Source organism: Poromitra crassiceps, assembly GCF_964638095.1.
Source record: "Poromitra crassiceps genome assembly, chromosome: 9".
Lineage (NCBI taxonomy): Eukaryota > Metazoa > Chordata > Actinopteri > Beryciformes > Melamphaidae > Poromitra > Poromitra crassiceps.
In genome coordinates, this window is record NC_139630.1 from 44,660,134 (window position 1) to 44,678,156 (window position 18,023).

General features: G+C 43.8%; 1 protein-coding gene across 1 annotated transcript in view; it reads right to left on the reverse strand.

Moving 5' to 3' along the window:
* ppp2r5a (protein phosphatase 2, regulatory subunit B', alpha isoform) overlaps positions 1–18,023 on the reverse strand; it is a 61,016-nt gene that overhangs the window by 10,107 nt on the left and 32,886 nt on the right. Inside the window, exons 4-5 of the mRNA XM_083643154.1 lie at positions 17,908–18,000; positions 3,364–3,494 (exon numbers count right to left, since the gene is read on the reverse strand). Of these exons, the coding sequence (XP_083499280.1) occupies positions 3,364–3,494; positions 17,908–18,000 (224 nt within the window). The remainder of the gene's footprint in view (positions 1–3,363; positions 3,495–17,907; positions 18,001–18,023) is intronic.

Below are 18,023 nucleotides of genomic sequence, written 5' to 3' on the forward strand. Positions count from 1 at the left end.
ACTTCATATGTGAGCATGTTGATTAGCCACACTGTTCGCCACATATTTTTTGACAAATAACCTACTTTTGTGCTCAAAGCTAAAAAAATAAGCGGTTGCTAAAATAGATGACTCAATGGAACACTATAGTGATACGTCATGTCAATTTGATCCTGCCTGAGGGCGACCTGGCATGTTAACTAACGTTAGCTAGCTAACTGTTAGCTATGTTAGCCCGCTGCCTGCTGCTGTAACAATGTTCGCTGGACAGTGGGGTGACATACAATTAAGCAATAGATCACAACAGGTCGTGGTATATGCTGTGATCTAAGTGATCTATTGCTTTTATAAAACGTCACCAAGTATGGAACTATGACCATTATTATTATTATATTATTATGTAAATGTCTTAAATCACTGTTTGGACCTGAGCCCCTCTGGCTCAGGTCCAAACAGCTCAACTCTCCCATAAATGGCCCCTCACCTTATTTTTGCCCCAATTTGCTTCACACAGTGTTCAGGGCAGTGAGTGGCTCTAACAGTGGTAAATTTACTGTGGTATATGCTAAATATACCACAGCTGTGAGCCAATCAGATTGCTTGATTTGAGAGAGCTGTTTTATAAATGCAAACATATATTAGAACATTTTCATAGAACACCAATGGTTATACAGGTAGGAAATGTGACTGGAGGAGGGGGGGCTTTAAATCACTGCCTGTTATTCAAACCGAATGACCCAAAACAAAAGCATTCATCTCCCTAAAACCACGCTGTGTTGCATAAACCTGTGCCATGGCACCACGTGCCTGACAACTGTGGCACTATTTTTAACCCCAGCGGCAGATGGTCAAAGCGGGTGTAATCATTTGGCCATGCCACTTTGCCTGTTGGAAACCAGATCAAGTGCCAGTCACATAAAGCCCATTGTCTCACAGCAACCAGAGTGCCAGTCACCTAAAGCCCATTGTTTCACAGCAACCAGAGTAGTCAATAATCAACATGCTGCTTGCTGTTGATACTATCTGACAGCCATGCTTTTTGTTGTTGTTGTTTTTTGGGTTTACTGAAGAAAGTGTTGTATTCCTGTAGGTTGCTTGTAATATTCGTGATCTAGGAGTTTAAACTAATTCATGGTCAATTGCTCTGGATGAGAGAGCCATGCCTAAAAGCAGTGTGATACCCAGTCAGTTGCTGTGGACTTCTGCCTTTCATGAGAACAGTGAAAACGGTCTCAAGCTCATGTAGGAATCCTCAGTGTGATTCGTACCGGACCTAAAAACCCTGAATCTGCAGATGTACAGAGCCTGCACAGCGGGGTCACATATGTCCATCCATCGTCAATCATCAACCCCCAAAGCTGCTGCCCACAGAAGCCTGACTTCCTACCAAGGACTCTCTGAACATACAAGTTTAATTCCCCACCTCAGCCGGGTGATCACAGTACGAGAGAAATGAAGGGGACATGTGTAGGGATCTAAGGACTGCCAGGGATGTGAGAAAGGCTGCAATGTGATTTTTCAGTTTTTTGTTTGACAGTGACACACACACACACACACACACACACACACACACACACACACACACACACACACACACACACCCATTCATTTCTAACAGTTTTCCTGCCTTCCCCCCCTGATCAGATGCTTAACCAACACACAGGTAACCCCCACCTCTTACCACAATAGGATTTCAACTAGAGATGTTGTGATACCATTTTTTCCTTCCCGAAAACCGATTCCGATATGTGAACTTGCGTATCGGCCGATACAGAGTACCGATCAGATACCAGTACGTTAAAAATATATAATATTAGGGCTGTGAAGTGAATAATAACACAAATTATAATCTAATTATATGCTTTGTGATACATTTTTGCCGCAAAGGGGGCATGGTGGCGCAGTGGTAGCGCTGTCGCCTCACAGCAAGAAGGTCCTAGGTTCGATTCCCGCCTGGGACGCTGTGAGCGCTGAGGATGTGTCCCCATCCCCAGAGTTTGCATGTTCTCCCCGTGCTCCCCTGGGGGTTCCTCCTTGCGATAGATGGCACTCTTGGCCACCTTATGAAGTGCTACTGCCCTCCTAAAGTTGCCCAGAAGCCAGAGTTTATTGTCCCACAAAACCAGCCAGCAGAAAAAGCAACGATCACCCTTCAGCAAAAAGCTCCATAAAACACCTCCAGCCTGGTGCCTCAAAGCACTGGAACGAGCAACTTTCCCCCGAGCTCCATGCGCTGTCACACGGACTCGTGACAGTCACTCAAAGCTGAAGGATTTTTTTCACCAGATGCAGGTAAATGCACACAAATCACTTCTCCTGTCATGTAGATTAGTAATCCGCTGTGTGAACCCTCACATCGTGTACATTTTAGCCCTCAAATATGTCCTCAGACCTCCACACATTGAGCTCCAGAAGCCAACGCCCGCCCACGCAAGACGAGAGTGTGACCCGCCACGTCCGCTCTCTGAGTGCGGGGTGAATCTCTCCTTCGCTCCGCTGCACAAAAAGGCATTTTCTGGGGAAGGCGCTTTCTGAGAGAGACGGGCGTTTTCGATGAAAACTACCTACATGAAAGTAGAAGCTTTCTTCTGTTTTTTGGGATATTCTGTGTTTACATAGTCACAGAAAAAATATTCTGTGGGTCCCGGAAGATCAGTGAGAAAGGTCAGAAACCCCTGGCGGGGAATGAGTTACGGTAATTTTACAGAAGGTCGTTTTGAAGTTTATTTAAATGATTTCTCCGATTTCCAATACATACGTACGTTGTCATTAATAGTGGATTTCACACAGCGCTTAGCCCTGAGGGTTTTATTTTTAAAGTAATGGCTGGAGGTGTTGTGTAGTTGTTGTGGTTAGCTTGACCTGGGCAGCTCAGTGCACTGCAGCACAGCACAGCGGCTGCTACAGAAACAGAGTTCAGAGCATTAAATAAGCTGAATAAATATAGTCTCTGCTGGTCTGTTGCAGCCCGGTTCTGTCTTCCTCCGTCACAGACCAGAAAACGTTCACCGACACGACAGAGGTGAAACAACATTTTGTCCTGTTGTTTTCCACATTAGCTTTGCTCGTTAGCGGCTAGCTAGCTGCGGGATGTTAGCTGCCCAGCTCATTAGGTTAGCTGCTGTATGCTACTAACCCGGTATGGATGTGATATGATTGCATGCCATCATTGTTGTACGGCCTGGCTCAGGTTTAAATGATAAAATGACCTGGTATGGGATCTGTGCATAGACTCGCATACTCACCGATAGGATCCAGTATTAGGTAGTATTGGAGGCATTTCCAATACTGATATCAGTATCGGAAACAACTCTAATTTCAACACAGCTTGGTGAATCCTGGTGTCTTTCCTCTCATTTGTTCCCAAATGAATATTTCTCTCACCGCAAGAAGATGTTGTTGATCTGCTTCCTGATGAAGGCCCGCAACCCCAGGAACTTCCCATAAATCCGATGCAAGATGGTCTTCAGGAAGTCCCTCTCTCTGGGGTCCTCACTGTCGAAGAGCTCCAGGAGCTGGAAGGATGGACAGAGAAAAAGTTTTGAGCTACTAGGGCAAAGTGCAGAGAACTAAACTAGATGAACCACTTAAAGAAATTAGTGAAAAAACTGGGGATGTCTTTTCCAAACAAAACAAGCATTATGTCCACTGCATAGCAGTCATTTGTGAAGTCGAGTAAGGATAAATATCAAATCATATCTTAGCAACTACCAACATCTTATGTAACAGCCATATGTAAGCCTGAAGGCTCTGTATTGTATATAGATACAGCTATTTTCAGCAATGTGCGATGAGTCATTAGTAGAACACTGTTCAGGACAGCCAAGCAGTTGAAGAAGATGCCATTGAGCACACAGGAGTATTTCTCAGTTCAGGGCAGCTTCGAGTGTGGGGCTCATCTTCTGTTGGCTTGCCATCAGCACCTCAGTCACACGGTCGACAGCTTGACATTCTTTTTTGAAACTTGCAATTATCCAGGAAAATATTTCACTGACACTGAGCATGCATGCTCTTTTTCTGCACTAGCCATGCAGTTACACACATTCACATCTGAGAGCTATGTGGTACAACCAGTCTGTTGGCCACTGAGCAACTCCACTGGAGCAACCAGTCTGTTGGCAACTGAACAACTCCACTGGAGGAGGTTTGCTCAAGGGCATCTTGATGACAGTTATAAAGGGGAGGGAACGCATTACCTGTTTCCTTTAGCCAACTAGATTTTCCCAGCACACCTGGGAATTCAAAGTGGCGAGCCTTCCAATCACAAGTCTCCTTAACTAACCTTTAAGCTACCATCACTGCCTCCCATTACAAATGGCTCCCTATAATATAATCACACTCTGTTCCCTTGCTTACATAACTCCACTATTGCCAATGCCAATATTACGAAAGCAAAGATGCTGCTTCCAGTACTGTCACCTCTATCTGGATGCAGAACAACTTCACATGTACACAACATTAAGAACACTTGCTCTTTCCATGAAAGAATCTTTCCAGTGTTGGGGGTAACTCATTACAAAAGTAACATATTACACGTAATATATTACTTTTAGCAGTAATATAACAGTAATATAACTTATTACTTATAGGATTTCAGTAATATTATACCAGTTACTTTGTCACATAACTCAAGTTACAAATTGAGTTATTTAAAAAGAAAATCAAAGCACATATTTAAATAAAGTTACAATCATTTCCTAATCAGTCTGTTTTTATGCAAATAACCACTACAGATGACAATAACAAAGGAAAAGAATAACATTTAGAATTTTGGATTGTTTACACTGACTTCAAGGCGGTTGACATTATGTTTCAGGATGTTCCAGGGCAGTGATGTCATTCTGCTGCTGCCGTTGTTTAGGTGAAAGTAATGCAAAAGTAGTGTAATAAGTAACGAGTTACTCTATACAGACAGTAATATTGTAAAGTAACTTATTACTTTCAAATGAAAGTAACTAGTAATATGTAGTATATTACATTTTTAAAGTAACTTGCCCAACACTGGAAATAATAACACTGTTAATGTATATATTATAGTATTATGTACCTTACATATTTTCTCTTTCTCACTTCTTATTTGATAGTACTTTAGATTGTAAGACGATGCACAGATTTGACACTTTATTTTATATATTTTATAAAAATTTGATTGTCTTATTTCTATTCTTCTTATAATTTCTCTATTTTTATACCCCCCCCATGTGAGCAAAGAAGTTAAAGAAGGACTTAAGCTGGGAGACAAACGTGATTTGCAAAAGGCTGTGCGGATCAGAATTAGCCAGGTGTTATTAATATTTCTACACTCAGCATTAGTGTCAAACTAGCATCCTTGCTGAGCTGAACTGAGATAAGATGAGGTTTTATCTCTTTACTGCACTGCAGATAATCAGTGAGGAGGAAAGGGGACATCGACATTGGACATGGCAGTATTGGGATAACAAACATGCAGGGTGCCTGAGGTAAGGGTCAATATTCAATCACAGTATTCACAGAGATTCAATCTCTGGGTTTTGATCACACTGGGATTTGGGATAGGTTCTCTCCTGAGACTGACTGTTACTTAATTAACACATTGGCTACTGTAGGACGTCATTGAGGAAAGAACCTCAAAAGCAGGACACCAAACAGAAGGATCTAGAATAGGCCCACATGAAATCAGACAAAGCCACAGAATGATTCCACCTTAATGTGCTGCTCCATTCTTCTCATCCATAGCCTCATTTGACAAGGTTCTGATCACAACTAAAACAAAACTGGATAGAAAATGTATATATATATTTTTTACGACAAAGGTTCATCTTGTACTGCATCAAGCCTATTAGTAAACACTAGTATTTAATGCAACTAAGACAACAGATGAGATAAGCGAGTGCCATTTTGTATCTGGATTAAATTGACTGAGAAATTAATTGACCTCTAGTGAAAATCCACTAGTTACAATTGCTATTTTAAAATGTGAAAACCTCACAGTACAATAATAAACAGCCTGTCATATAGCCAAGCAAAGATACAAATGCATCATGACTAAAAATAACCCAGTAGGTGTCTCACACCTTGACAATCAGAAAGCACACTGTAGGTGGGAGGGAGGGAGGGAGGGAGGGGGAGAGAGAGAGAGAGAGAGAGAGAGAGAGTGTGTTGATTGAAGTGGCAGAGGGAGGAAGCGTGTCCAGGGCAGGTAGGTAAACATGCTGTGCAACCACGGGGACATTGTGACTTCCAGCACTTCCTCTGCCCCAAGGTGCAAACAGCCTTCCCCCTTTCCCTCTCACTGCCGGCCAAGATGCAAACAGCCTCTCTCCCCTCTCCCTCTCACTGCATACCAAGGTGCAAACAGTCTCTCCCCTCTCACTGCATGCCAAGGTGCAAACAGTCTCTCCCCTCTTACTGCATGCCAAGGTGCAAACAGCCTTCCCCTCTCACTGCATGCCAAGGTGCAAACAGCCTTCCTCTCTCACTGCATGCCAAGGTGCAAACAGTCTCTCCCCTCTAACTGCATGCCAAGGTGCAAACAGCCTTCCCCTTTCACTGCATGCCAAGGTGCAAACAGCCTTTCCCTCTCACTGCATGCCAAGGTGCAAACAGCCTTCCCCTCTCACTGCATGCCAAGGTGCAGTCTCTCCCCTCTCACTGCATGCCAAGGTGCAAACAGCCTCTCCCCTCTCCCTACATACCAAGGTGCAAACAGCCTCTCCCCTCTCACTGCATGCCAAGGTGCAAACAGACTTGCTCCCCTCTCCCTCTCACTGCATGCCAAGGTGCAAACAGCGTCTCCCCTCTCACTGCATGCCAAGGTGCAAACAGACTTGCTCCCCTCTCCCTCTCACTGCATGCCAAGGTGCAAACAGCCTTGCTCCCCTCTCCCTCTCACTGCATGTGAAGGTGCAAACAGACTTGCTCCCCTCTCCCTCTCACTGCATGCCAAGGTGCAAACAGCCTTGCTCCCCTCTCCCTCTCACTGCATGCCAAGGTGCAAACAGCCTTGCTCCCCTCTCCCTCTCACTGCATGCCAAGGTGCAAACAGTCTTGCTCCCCTCTCCCTCTCACTGCATGTGAAGGTGCAAACAGTCTTGCTCCCCTCTCCCTCTCACTGCATGTGAAGGTGCAAACAGTCTTGCTCCCCTCTCCCTCTCACTGCATGCCAAGGTGCAAACAGCCTTGCTCCCCTCTCCCTCTCACTGCATGCCAAGGTGCAAACAGCCTTGCTCCCCTCTCCCTCTCACTGCATGCCAAGGTGCAAACAGCCTTGCTCCCCTCTCCCTCTCACTGCATGCCAAGGTGCAAACAGCCTTGCTCCCCTCTCCCTCTCACTGCATGCCAAGGTGCAAACAGCGTCTCCCCTCTCACTGCATGTGAAGGTGCAAACAGCCTTGCTCCCCTCTCCCTCTCACTGCATACCAAGGTGCAAACAGTCTTGCTCCCCTCTCCCTCTCACTGCATGCCAAGGTGCAAAGAGCGTCTCCCTCTCACTGCATGCCAAGGTGCAAACAGCCTTGCTCCCCTCTCCCTCTCACTGCATGCCAGCTGAACCATGGTGCCATTTAACAATAAGCTCTCTGCATCAGGGCAGGAAGTGCACTCTACATGCCACGGTGGCTGCCAAGGTCCAAAATCCAAAGACCACCTTTATTATTTTAACATGCAAATAGGTTGTTAGATTCGAAAGTGACCTCCAAACCATGGTTACTAGACATATCCAAAGACACAAAAATGTAATTTTCGAGTTATTAAGTTTCTTAATATACTAAGTATAAACTGAGAAGGGTTTTCATATGAATCTTTTAAGAGTTTAGTGGGAATATGTTACACCCCAAGGCAGTGACAAGGTTTATTGAGTCAAATGTCATTGCATGTTTTTTTTTCTTTGCATTTTCCCTTAAATACACCCTAACCACGTGCCAAAATAAAATGGGACCACAAAGCTGTGGTTCTGTTCTGAACTCCACATATGGTTCTTTTCCCATGACGTGGGCTGTTTACTGAACAACTACAGGGAGTGGAGAGAAAATAAATATATAAATAAATAAATAAACAAATAAATAAATAACATACTAATATCAAGTACCTAATAAGGAGTAAGGCCACCCCAGGGTTTCTGCAAGGAAAGTAGTTAGTGGAGGAGGCAAGTGCAAATAATAATTACCGCTAAGCAGCTTTGCCAAGTCAAGAAATGCTGGGTAATTGGTGATTTGATATTTGACAAGCCAGTATAGACCTTATTCGATTGATGTCACTCACGTACGGGCACGCCCACCACCGCCATGTTTAGGGATGCACGATATATCGGCAATCATATCGGTATCGGCCAGTATCGGCCGATTTTTTAACATATCGGTCATATCGTTATCGGTCAGATGTTGCAATGTTAATATCGGTTATCATTATCAGCCAAATTCTTCACATTGATATGAAATAATGCAGTAAATCTATGATTTATGGGCTTTTCCAAAGGCTTTGCAAATAAAGAAATGCATAACTTTTTCAAATTCAATGTTAACATGTGTTTTTCAGTATGTACAAAATGTGATGATCATAAAAATGTGGTTTTATACAGATCATATCGACATCGGTAAATATCGGTTATCGGCCATAACAGCAATGTTAATATCGGTTATCGGCATCGGCCAAAATTTTCATATCGGTGCATCCCTAGCCATGTTCTCCACATAGCACAGCAGCTCTTAACACGTTCACTGCCATTGACGAGATATCTCGTCTTACAAAATCCAACGGTTGACTGCCAATGACGAGATATCTCGTCTTAAAAAAAAAAAAAAGATTTTGACGGTGGGACGTGGATCAACGCCCCCCACGTCTCCTATAAAAATATTGGAGCCACCGAACGTGTACAACCCATTCCACCGACCCACTAAGTGGCGACAGTGCTCTCCAGACTAGAAAAAGCCAGCCAAAACTGCAGGGGAACGCGCGAGGAAACCATTCTCTCATACTTTAAAATGGATTGGCGAAAACGCTTTTGTGCATTATCGCGCTGGGAGCTGGCGGTGGGGGATTGCAAATTTGCATAATAGATTATGGGTGAAACACACTTTGAAACACGGCAGAAAGCCCAAAATCGCACGCAGGCAGCTTCATTGCAGCTGAGCTCAACCGAAAACCCAGAAACGAACGAGCCTCATTCTCATACTGTAGGCGAAAACGCTTTCACGCTGGTGCACACGGGCGCACAACGGTGGGGGGTTCCAAAAATAGACTGGGTGGAAAACACACTTTGAAACACGCAGCATAAAGCCTAGAATCGCACAAAGCTTCATCAAAGCTCTCAAACCCAAGAAACGAGTGAGCCCCAGCCACACTCGCCGACGAGGGGGCCGCCAGGGAGGGAGGCTGCTCACTGCTCAGACAGGCAGTAGAAACTCGCTTGTGACAAACGCTGCTGAAAGCCACCTACGGAGGGAGGAGTTTGAAGGAGAGGGCGTTCAGAACTATATTGTTTAGATGTCTGATCTCTCACTGATGCCAAAAATAAATGGTTAAAGTGACTGTTCTGCCTGTTTGATTGAATTTCACAAAACTGCGATTATCTCAGCTTTCAGTCTCAGACGCTGAAACCATGCTGTACTCAACGGCTAATATCTACATAACTACTAACTCTACAAACTAACTCTTTTAGACAGAGAAAGCACACATTCTATTAGTACTTTTGTGAACTTTGTGTTCACAAAGTCCAAGCAGAAAATAATCCTCGGCTCTTGTAAAATGAGCCAGAATCCTCAAAAAAAACCTCTGGCAGAAGCTACCTACAGTAAAAAAAAAACGGCTGGCAGTGAATGTGTTAAGTGACGGCCTATGTAAGAGCAGCGTTTATAGGAAGCTAGCCGCCGTTAGCGTTACCTGTATCGTTCCAATTGTGTTCGGATGGTGATATGCGTTACACACGGCTGTAGTAATGACAGCAATAAAGTCCCCGTGGTTTGTTTCTATTCCTACCGTCCACAGACGTGAAGGGAGCGAGACGGAGGATACGTCAGCAGCACAGGAGATGTGTGGATAGTTAGGAGAGACAGGTGAAACTTTCTGACAGCTCCTCACAGCAAAGTCTGTTCACCTCGTTTTTTCTTTTGTTTATTATTACAGGCATTAACGGCAGCATACAAACAACAACTCTGGGGTTTTTATTGCTGTCATCACTATCGCTATTTTGTAATGGAACAGAAAGGACAATAAGACCGTTAATATAGTTGTCAGCTGCAGGACGGTATGTCAACAATATGGCGCTGTCCGGGGTTAGCGAATAAGGTCTATAGGCATCAAAGCCACAAAGGATGGGAATGGATGGATCCAATCGGAATCAAAACTGACCCCTACAACATTTCCCAAGTGGAAAAAACACAATAAACATCTTTGCTCTCCCCGGCATTCCAGGGTGTACACCATAGGGTGCACCTGATCCAGTGAAAGAGCTTAATATTCCTGGTAGTTATACAACCATGCAGTGTAATTATCAGACTAAGCTGACTCAGTAGGCTGATTCGACCATCCCGTAACTCAAAGGTCACACACCACCAACATGTGTCCATCCCTGTCAAAAGGTCCATGAGCAAGCTGAACCCCTGCAGACTCCAGGAATACTGCTCCTGCCTGCTGGTGTGCTCGGACCTCTCCAGCAGAATGCATTAGTATCTGTGAGTCTCAGAGGGACATTTGAAAAGCCAACCCCAGTATTCTGCTTATTGAAGTACTCATTTCCCCCAAACCGCTACCTCATTCCCCTAGCTCCAACCACAGTCCTCTTCTCCCATCCTGAAGAGTCAACAACGGGGAACTATTTAAAGCTCCCCCACGACACACTCACATCATGGAAAGTCAGCCCAGGCACCTCGGATGTGGCCCAGCCAACATTCCAGGCCCTGTGGTCCCTGTTCGCTGCTTCAGTCTGCAGCTTCACTCACACGGGCAGAGAGCTGAAGCACTCCTGCAGTGGGTGCAGTGTCACACGGGCAGAGAGCTGAAGCACTCCTGCAGTGGGTGCAGCTTCACTCACACGGGCAGAGAGCTGAAGCACTCCTGCAGTGGGTGCAGCTTCACATGGGCAGAGCTGAAGCACTCCTGCAGTGGGTGCAGCTTCACACGGGCAGAGAGCTGAAGCACTCCTGCAGTGGGTGCAGCGTCACACGGGCAGAGAGCTGAAGCACTCCTGCAGTGGGTGCAGCGTCACATGGGCAGAGAGCTGAAGCACTCCTGCAGTGGGTGCAGCTTCACACGGGCAGAGAGCTGAAGCACTCCTGCAGTGGGTGCAGCTTCACACGGGCAGAGAGCTGAAGCACTCCTGCAGTGGGTACAGCTTCACACGGGCAGAGAGCTGAAGCACTCCTGCAGTGGGTACAGCTTCACACGGGCAGAGAGCTGAAGCACTCCTGCAGTGGGTGCAGCTTCACACGGGCAGAGAGCTGAAGCACTCCTGCAGTGGGTGCAGCTTCACACGGGCAGAGAGCTGAAGCACTCCTGCAGTGGGTGCAGCTTCACACGGGCAGAGAGCTGAAGCACTCCTGCAGTGGGTGCAGCTTCACATGGGCAGAGAGCTGAAGCACTCCTGCAGTGGGTGCAGCTTCACACGGGCAGAGAGCTGAAGCACTCCTGCAGTGGGTGCAGCTTCACACGGGCAGAGAGCTGAAGCACTCCTGCAGTGGGTGCAGCTTCACACGGGCAGAGAGCTGAAGCACTCCTGCAGTGGGTGCAGCTTCACACGGGCAGAGAGCTGAAGCACTCCTGCAGTGGGTGCAGCTTCACACGGGCAGAGAGCTGAAGCACTCCTGCAGTGGGTGCAGCGTCACATGGGCAGAGAGCTGAAGCACTCCTGCAGTGGGTGGGTTGTTGTGAAATACTGGGCCAAGACAGATATAGCCGGACTTCCGGTTGTGTGATGCATGAGGTAGCAGCTTGAGTCTCGTGCTCTGCAGAACCCATGATATAAAATGACCAACAACTAGGCTATTGAAATATTTAACAGCACTTGATGAGTGGTGAGTGCAAGAAGTAAAGATGGGTACTCGTGGCGGTAGAAGGAGAGATCAACAAAAGCGAGGCGAAAATGCCAGTCCTGGCGAATCTGACGAGGACGTTGAGAAAGAAAAGTCCGCCATTCTAAAAGAGTTGAAAGATCTAAGGAGAGAAAACCAAGAAGCAAGGAGAGAGAATCAACAAGCACACATCGCCACTCAATCATCAGTGAACAAACTCGAGAAATCCGTGTCCCAGGTAAATGAATGGATCGAGAAAACAGAAGGAAGAATCAAGGAAATGGAGGTAGAAATCAGCAAAGTTGACGAGAGAGGTTTGAGACATGAGAGGGCGCTCCAATACCTTGTAAAAAGAGATGCAGAGACGAGAGTGAAATTCGAGAACCTGGAAAACAGACTCAGACGCAATAATATACGGATTTACCAAATACCTGAAGGCTGTGAGTCTATTGACACTAAAGCGTTTGTTAAGGAGCTTCTGACAACAACTTTGAAAGTATCGTCCGATCTGGATATCAATATTGAAAGAGCACACCGCTCTCTGACGGCTAAACCGAGGGACCCGAGCGCCCCCCCTCGCTCTATCATTGTGCGCTTTCTGGACTTCAACGTTAAAGAACGCGTCCTGCAGCATGCATGGGGACAACAAGTCATATTTCAGGAGAAGAGGATCTATTTTGATCATGACTATTCCCCAGAGCTGCAGAAGAGGCGGGGACAAGTGCGTCAGGTCATCAAGCAGCTGAAGGAAAAGGGGATACGTGCCAAGTGTCCGTATCCAGCACAACTTAGGATGACCACCGACTCAGGAGAGAAGGTGTTTGAGACCCTGGCGGATGCAATCCCCACACTAAAAGAACTGAGCATTTCTGTTGAAATTGATGAAAGAGAGAGACTACAGAGAGAGCTGACAAGAGACAGATGGCGTATACAAGGAAGTAGGCGGGACCAGCGAAAGAACCAAACTATGACGTCACTATCTGGGGCGGACCTGAGAGCACTCATGACTGAAGATGGGTAATTCAGTTAGCTGCACTCAAGGAACATGAGAAACAGTGCTGCTGATTATGAATTATGATTTATGATTTATTTTGACTAAATATTTAGTTGTTGGTAAATGGAAATATTTTGAATTTATTTGAGTTTGAATTTGGGTTCCTAGGTCAGGGACTTAGCCATAGGCGGATCACACATAGCCTGTGTTTTAAGGCAAAGGCTTTCCCTAAGGGTGAGCACCCACATTTTTAGTGGTTAGCTTTATCTGCACTTAGTGCAATGCTCCCTGAGAGTGATAGCTACACCTCTCTGCCCATAAGACATCGGGAGCAGGCTGCAATGGCACATTACGCCAGACAGCCTGCTGGAAATTTGGAAGCCCTATGTTTTCCCTTACAATTGAATAGGGACCCATATTTGTTTGTTTTGTTTTGTTTTGTTGTGTTGAGTTTTGTTTTGTTTTGTTTTCTGTGTTCCTTGAAACTGATCCAAGCCTATATACTGAGATTGATACATGTATGTGTCCTATGTTATATAGAATAAGACCAATACACTATAAAAGATACTATGACAAGTTTAAATTGTATTAGTTATAATATAAATGGTCTTAATAACCCAATTAAGAGGAAAAAACTGCTTGGCCAATTAAAGAAAATGCATTGCTCTATAGCATTTATCCAAGAAACTCATTTATCAACAACCGAACATAGCAAACTGAGGAGGGATTGGGTGGATCAGATATACAGTGCCTCATATCACATGGGTAAGAAGAGAGGAGTGGCTATTTTATTTAATAAGTCTGTTTTTTTTACTAAAGTTAAAGAAATCTCAGATGACCAGGGCAGATATGTCATGGTTCTGGGATTCATTGAAGGGGTAGATTTCACTTTTCTAAATGTATATGCACCAAATGAAGACTGTCCTAACTTCTTTAAACAAATAGCCTCACTTCTGGCTAGTAAAGCCAAAGGTATTATTATTATAGCTGGAGATTTCAATTGTGTGCTTAATTCAAAATTAGACAAACTTCCCCCTGACAGTGGACCTATGTCAAAGAAATCTAGATCACTGAATGCAATGATAAAAGAACTTGGATTTATAGATGTGTGGCGTTTTCACCATCACAGGCAGAAAGACTTTACCTTCAGGTCGGGGGTCCATGGTAGTTATTCTCGGATAGACTTCTTTTGTATTTCTAAGCAGGATATAGACAAGGTCGAATCCTGCAATATTGAACCAATGACCATCTCAGACCATGCACCTGTAACTCTTCAATTCAACCTGGGAACTAATAAGACCTTTAAATATTGGAGGCTCAATGTATCCATGATGTCTGACTCTCTCGTACGGGAGAGGATATGTAGAGAATTGAATACTTATTTCGATATCAATAATAATGGGGAGGTTTCACCATCAGTTTTATGGGATGCGGCAAAGGCAGTAATAAGAGGAAAGATCATCTCTATGTCAACAGCCTTAAAGAAACAGCGACTCAAAAAAGAGCTAAATTTAGTAAAGGAGATTAAAACATTAGAAAGGAAGCATAAACAGTATAGAGCTGAGGAAGACCTCAATGCTCTACAAAAATGTAGACAAAAATTAGATGAGCTGTTGACATATAAAGCAGAGGGGGCCCTCAGATTTACAGGCCGGACCTATTACGAGATGGGAAATAGGGCAAGTAAGCTGTTGGCATTCCAGCTCCGTAAAATACAGTCTAGCCGGATAGTTTTAAAAATTAAACATCCAACCACAAATGTAGAGGCCATACAACCCCAAGATATTGCTAATGCCTTTGCCGATTATTATAGAGATCTTTATAAAGTGCAAGAAGTCGAAGATAAGGAAGAAAAAATTAAAAGCTGGCTAGGTAGTCTTAAACTTCCTAAACTGTCCAGTACTGAAGCCGAGGAACTGTCCTCCCCTATTACCGAGATTGAGATATCGGAAACAATCCGGCTGCTTAAACATAACAAATCACCAGGCACCGACGGGTTTCCAGGCGAATTTTACAAGTACACTATGGAACAGCTAACTCCGGTGCTATGTGAGGTCTATAACTATGCTCTATCCGAGAATGACCCACCAACAAGCTGGTCTGAGGCTATAGTCTCAGTAATACATAAAGAAGGCAAAGACCCCGCACGATGCAGTGCATATAGACCTATAAGTCTTCTCTGTAATGATTTAAAAATCCTGACATCTATACTTAATAAAAGGATTCAGAAATATATTGCAAAACTCATTCAACCAGATCAGACAGGGTTTATTCCTGGACGCCAGGGTGCAAACAACATTAGAAGAACTCTAAATCTGCAATCAGTGGCAGGAACTCGAAAAGAACCATCAATGCTTCTCGGCTTAGATGCCGAGAAAGCATTTGACAGAGTTGACTGGCTGTATCTGGAATTAACATTGAACTGTATGGGATTTAATAACACATTTATTGACTGGATAAAAATAATATATAAAAATCCTAAATCTAGAGTTAGGGTCAATGGCCACTGCTCGGATTTCTTTGAGATACACAGAGGGACACGTCAAGGGGACGTAATGTCTCCTTCATTGTTCGCGATTAGCATAGAGCCATTGGCGGAGATGATCAGATCAAATCCCCAGATACAGGGAATAAATGACCAAAAAGGTACTTCACATAAGATTTCGTTGTTTGCAGATGATATATTACTTTACATTACAAACCCCTCAGACTCCATTCCCACTTTAATGAAAAGTCTTAGAACCTATGGTGAGCTATCAGGCTATAAAATAAATGAGACCAAATCTGAAGCCATGATGATTGTGGGAACTTGGCCACCTCACCTGAACAATATAGCTCCCTTCCATTGGGCTAGAGAAGGATTTAGATACTTAGGAATTATTTTGACCCCCATGATTAATCAGTTATATCAAGCAAATTATGAGAAGTTGATTTTACATATAAAATCTGATATTGCTAGATGGGAAATTCTACCTCTTTCTCTTTCTGGAAGAATTGAATCAATTCGAATGAATGTGTTACCCAGATTTCTTTTTCTTTTTCAGTCTTTACCCATACCAGTACCCTCCACAACTTTTAAGATGCTAGAGAAACTTTTTTCGAAGTATATCTGGCAAAAGAAAAGACCTAGAGTTAGGCTCAAAACGCTCCTTTTATCAAAACAGAAGGGTGGTCTGAGCATGCCTAATTTTAAAAACTACTATTGGGCGGCCCAGCTACGGACTTTGGTCTATTGGATTAGGGGTGATCTGGATACAAGATGGGTACAGATTGAACAAAACTCAATTCCTGCCATTCCTCTCCAATCAATAGCTTTCTTGGGTCCAGTATACTGGAAAAGAACTAAGATTGGAAATAACTGGATACAAAATACATTGAAAGTGTGGGGAGACATAAGAAAAAAAGGGGGAGGACCCAGGTCAATATCAAGGGCTATGCCCATAGCAAAGAATATAGATTTCTGTGAGGGTGGCTTTAAGAGCTGGGCAGACACTGGCCTGGTTACTATTAATCAACTACTGGAAGGAGATTGTCTGAAATCTTTTGCACAACTACAACAAAGTTTTGGGCTGCCTTCGCAAGATCTGTTTAAATACTTTCAAATCAGGCATTATTTAACAACTCACAAAGAATGGGAAGCAATTAAGAGACCTCCAACACAGGTGGAACAGTACTTTATTAGCATGATAGAAAAGGATTTGGGTGAAAGAAAATATATATCTGATATTTATAGGAAGCTACAACTAGATGATTCAGGAGACACACTTTACATTAAGGAAAAATGGGAACTAGAAGCTAATGTGATAATAGAGGATGAAGAGTGGGAGGAGAGTTTCTCAACTACCCATAAGACCACGAATAGTCCTATGTTGAAGGAGTTTGATTGGAAAGTTAAAGTTAGGTTTTTTAGCACCCCTCAAGTGGTCTCTGGATTTGGAGGTGGGTCCTCACCATTGTGCTGGAGAGGCTGTGGTATGATTGGAGACCATACACATATTTTCTGGGATTGCCCAAAATTGCAGAAATTCTGGGAGAGTATTAAAAATGAGATAAATGTTATGTTAAATATTGATTTACCTTTGAATCCACTGTATTATATTCTGGGATGTATACCAAGTAACATACTTCATGGAAACACTCTGTATGTCTTTAAGACACTTGTCTTGATTGCAAGGAAAATGATAACTATATCTTGGTTGCAAAAACAACCCCCTACAGTGGAACAATGGACTAAGAGATTGAGACAGGTATACATTATGGAAGAAATGACTGCACGGCTGCAGATGAAAAGAGACAGTTTTGTGCGGATATGGCTACCTGTAAAACTGTATCTGGAGGACTGACTAGCTGCTACCGTTTTCTCTTTGCTGCTGTATTGAAGTTGTTTTTATTTGATTGTTAGTTTTTGTTTGTTTTTTCTCTTCTCTAATGCTGGAGAAATGTCCCCCAAACTTCTCCCTTCCCCAAGCAGATTTAGATCAAATTGTCAGAAGAACTCAGTGGTCAAGGAACATTGTGTGTGTGTGTCTGTCATAGGTGATTGTATCTGAACTAATATAAAATAAAAATAAAAAAGTTCAAAAAAAAAAAAAAGACAGATATAGCCTAGCTACAATGGACTGGTGGAGTTTGCTGGCTTCACAAAAAAAATCACAGGAAGTTTTGGTCATTATTAATATATATTTTTTTACCCAATCTTTTCACGGCTGATGAAATGAATAGTGACTTAATCGAACCTTTGTAATTTTACAATTCCAGGCATTTGACTAAGAATGCAGATAAGATAAGCTAAGCTGACACATTACTACTGTGAGGTAATATTGTGCGTTAATTTGGCAAACCTGTACTTTTCCATGATTATTATAATGAAACTTAAGGCTGTGCGCAGATGGGAGTCATGCTGGAAGGCCGGCGTGGACAGAAGAAAAGGCTAGACGCCATGAAGACACTTACCTGAAGGACAAACCTCTGATCAATGTGGCGCTTTGCAATGCTAGGCTGGAAGTCTGGGTTCTCCAAGAAGCGCAGGAGAAATTCATACACGAGCTGGGAAAAGAGAAATATGCAGC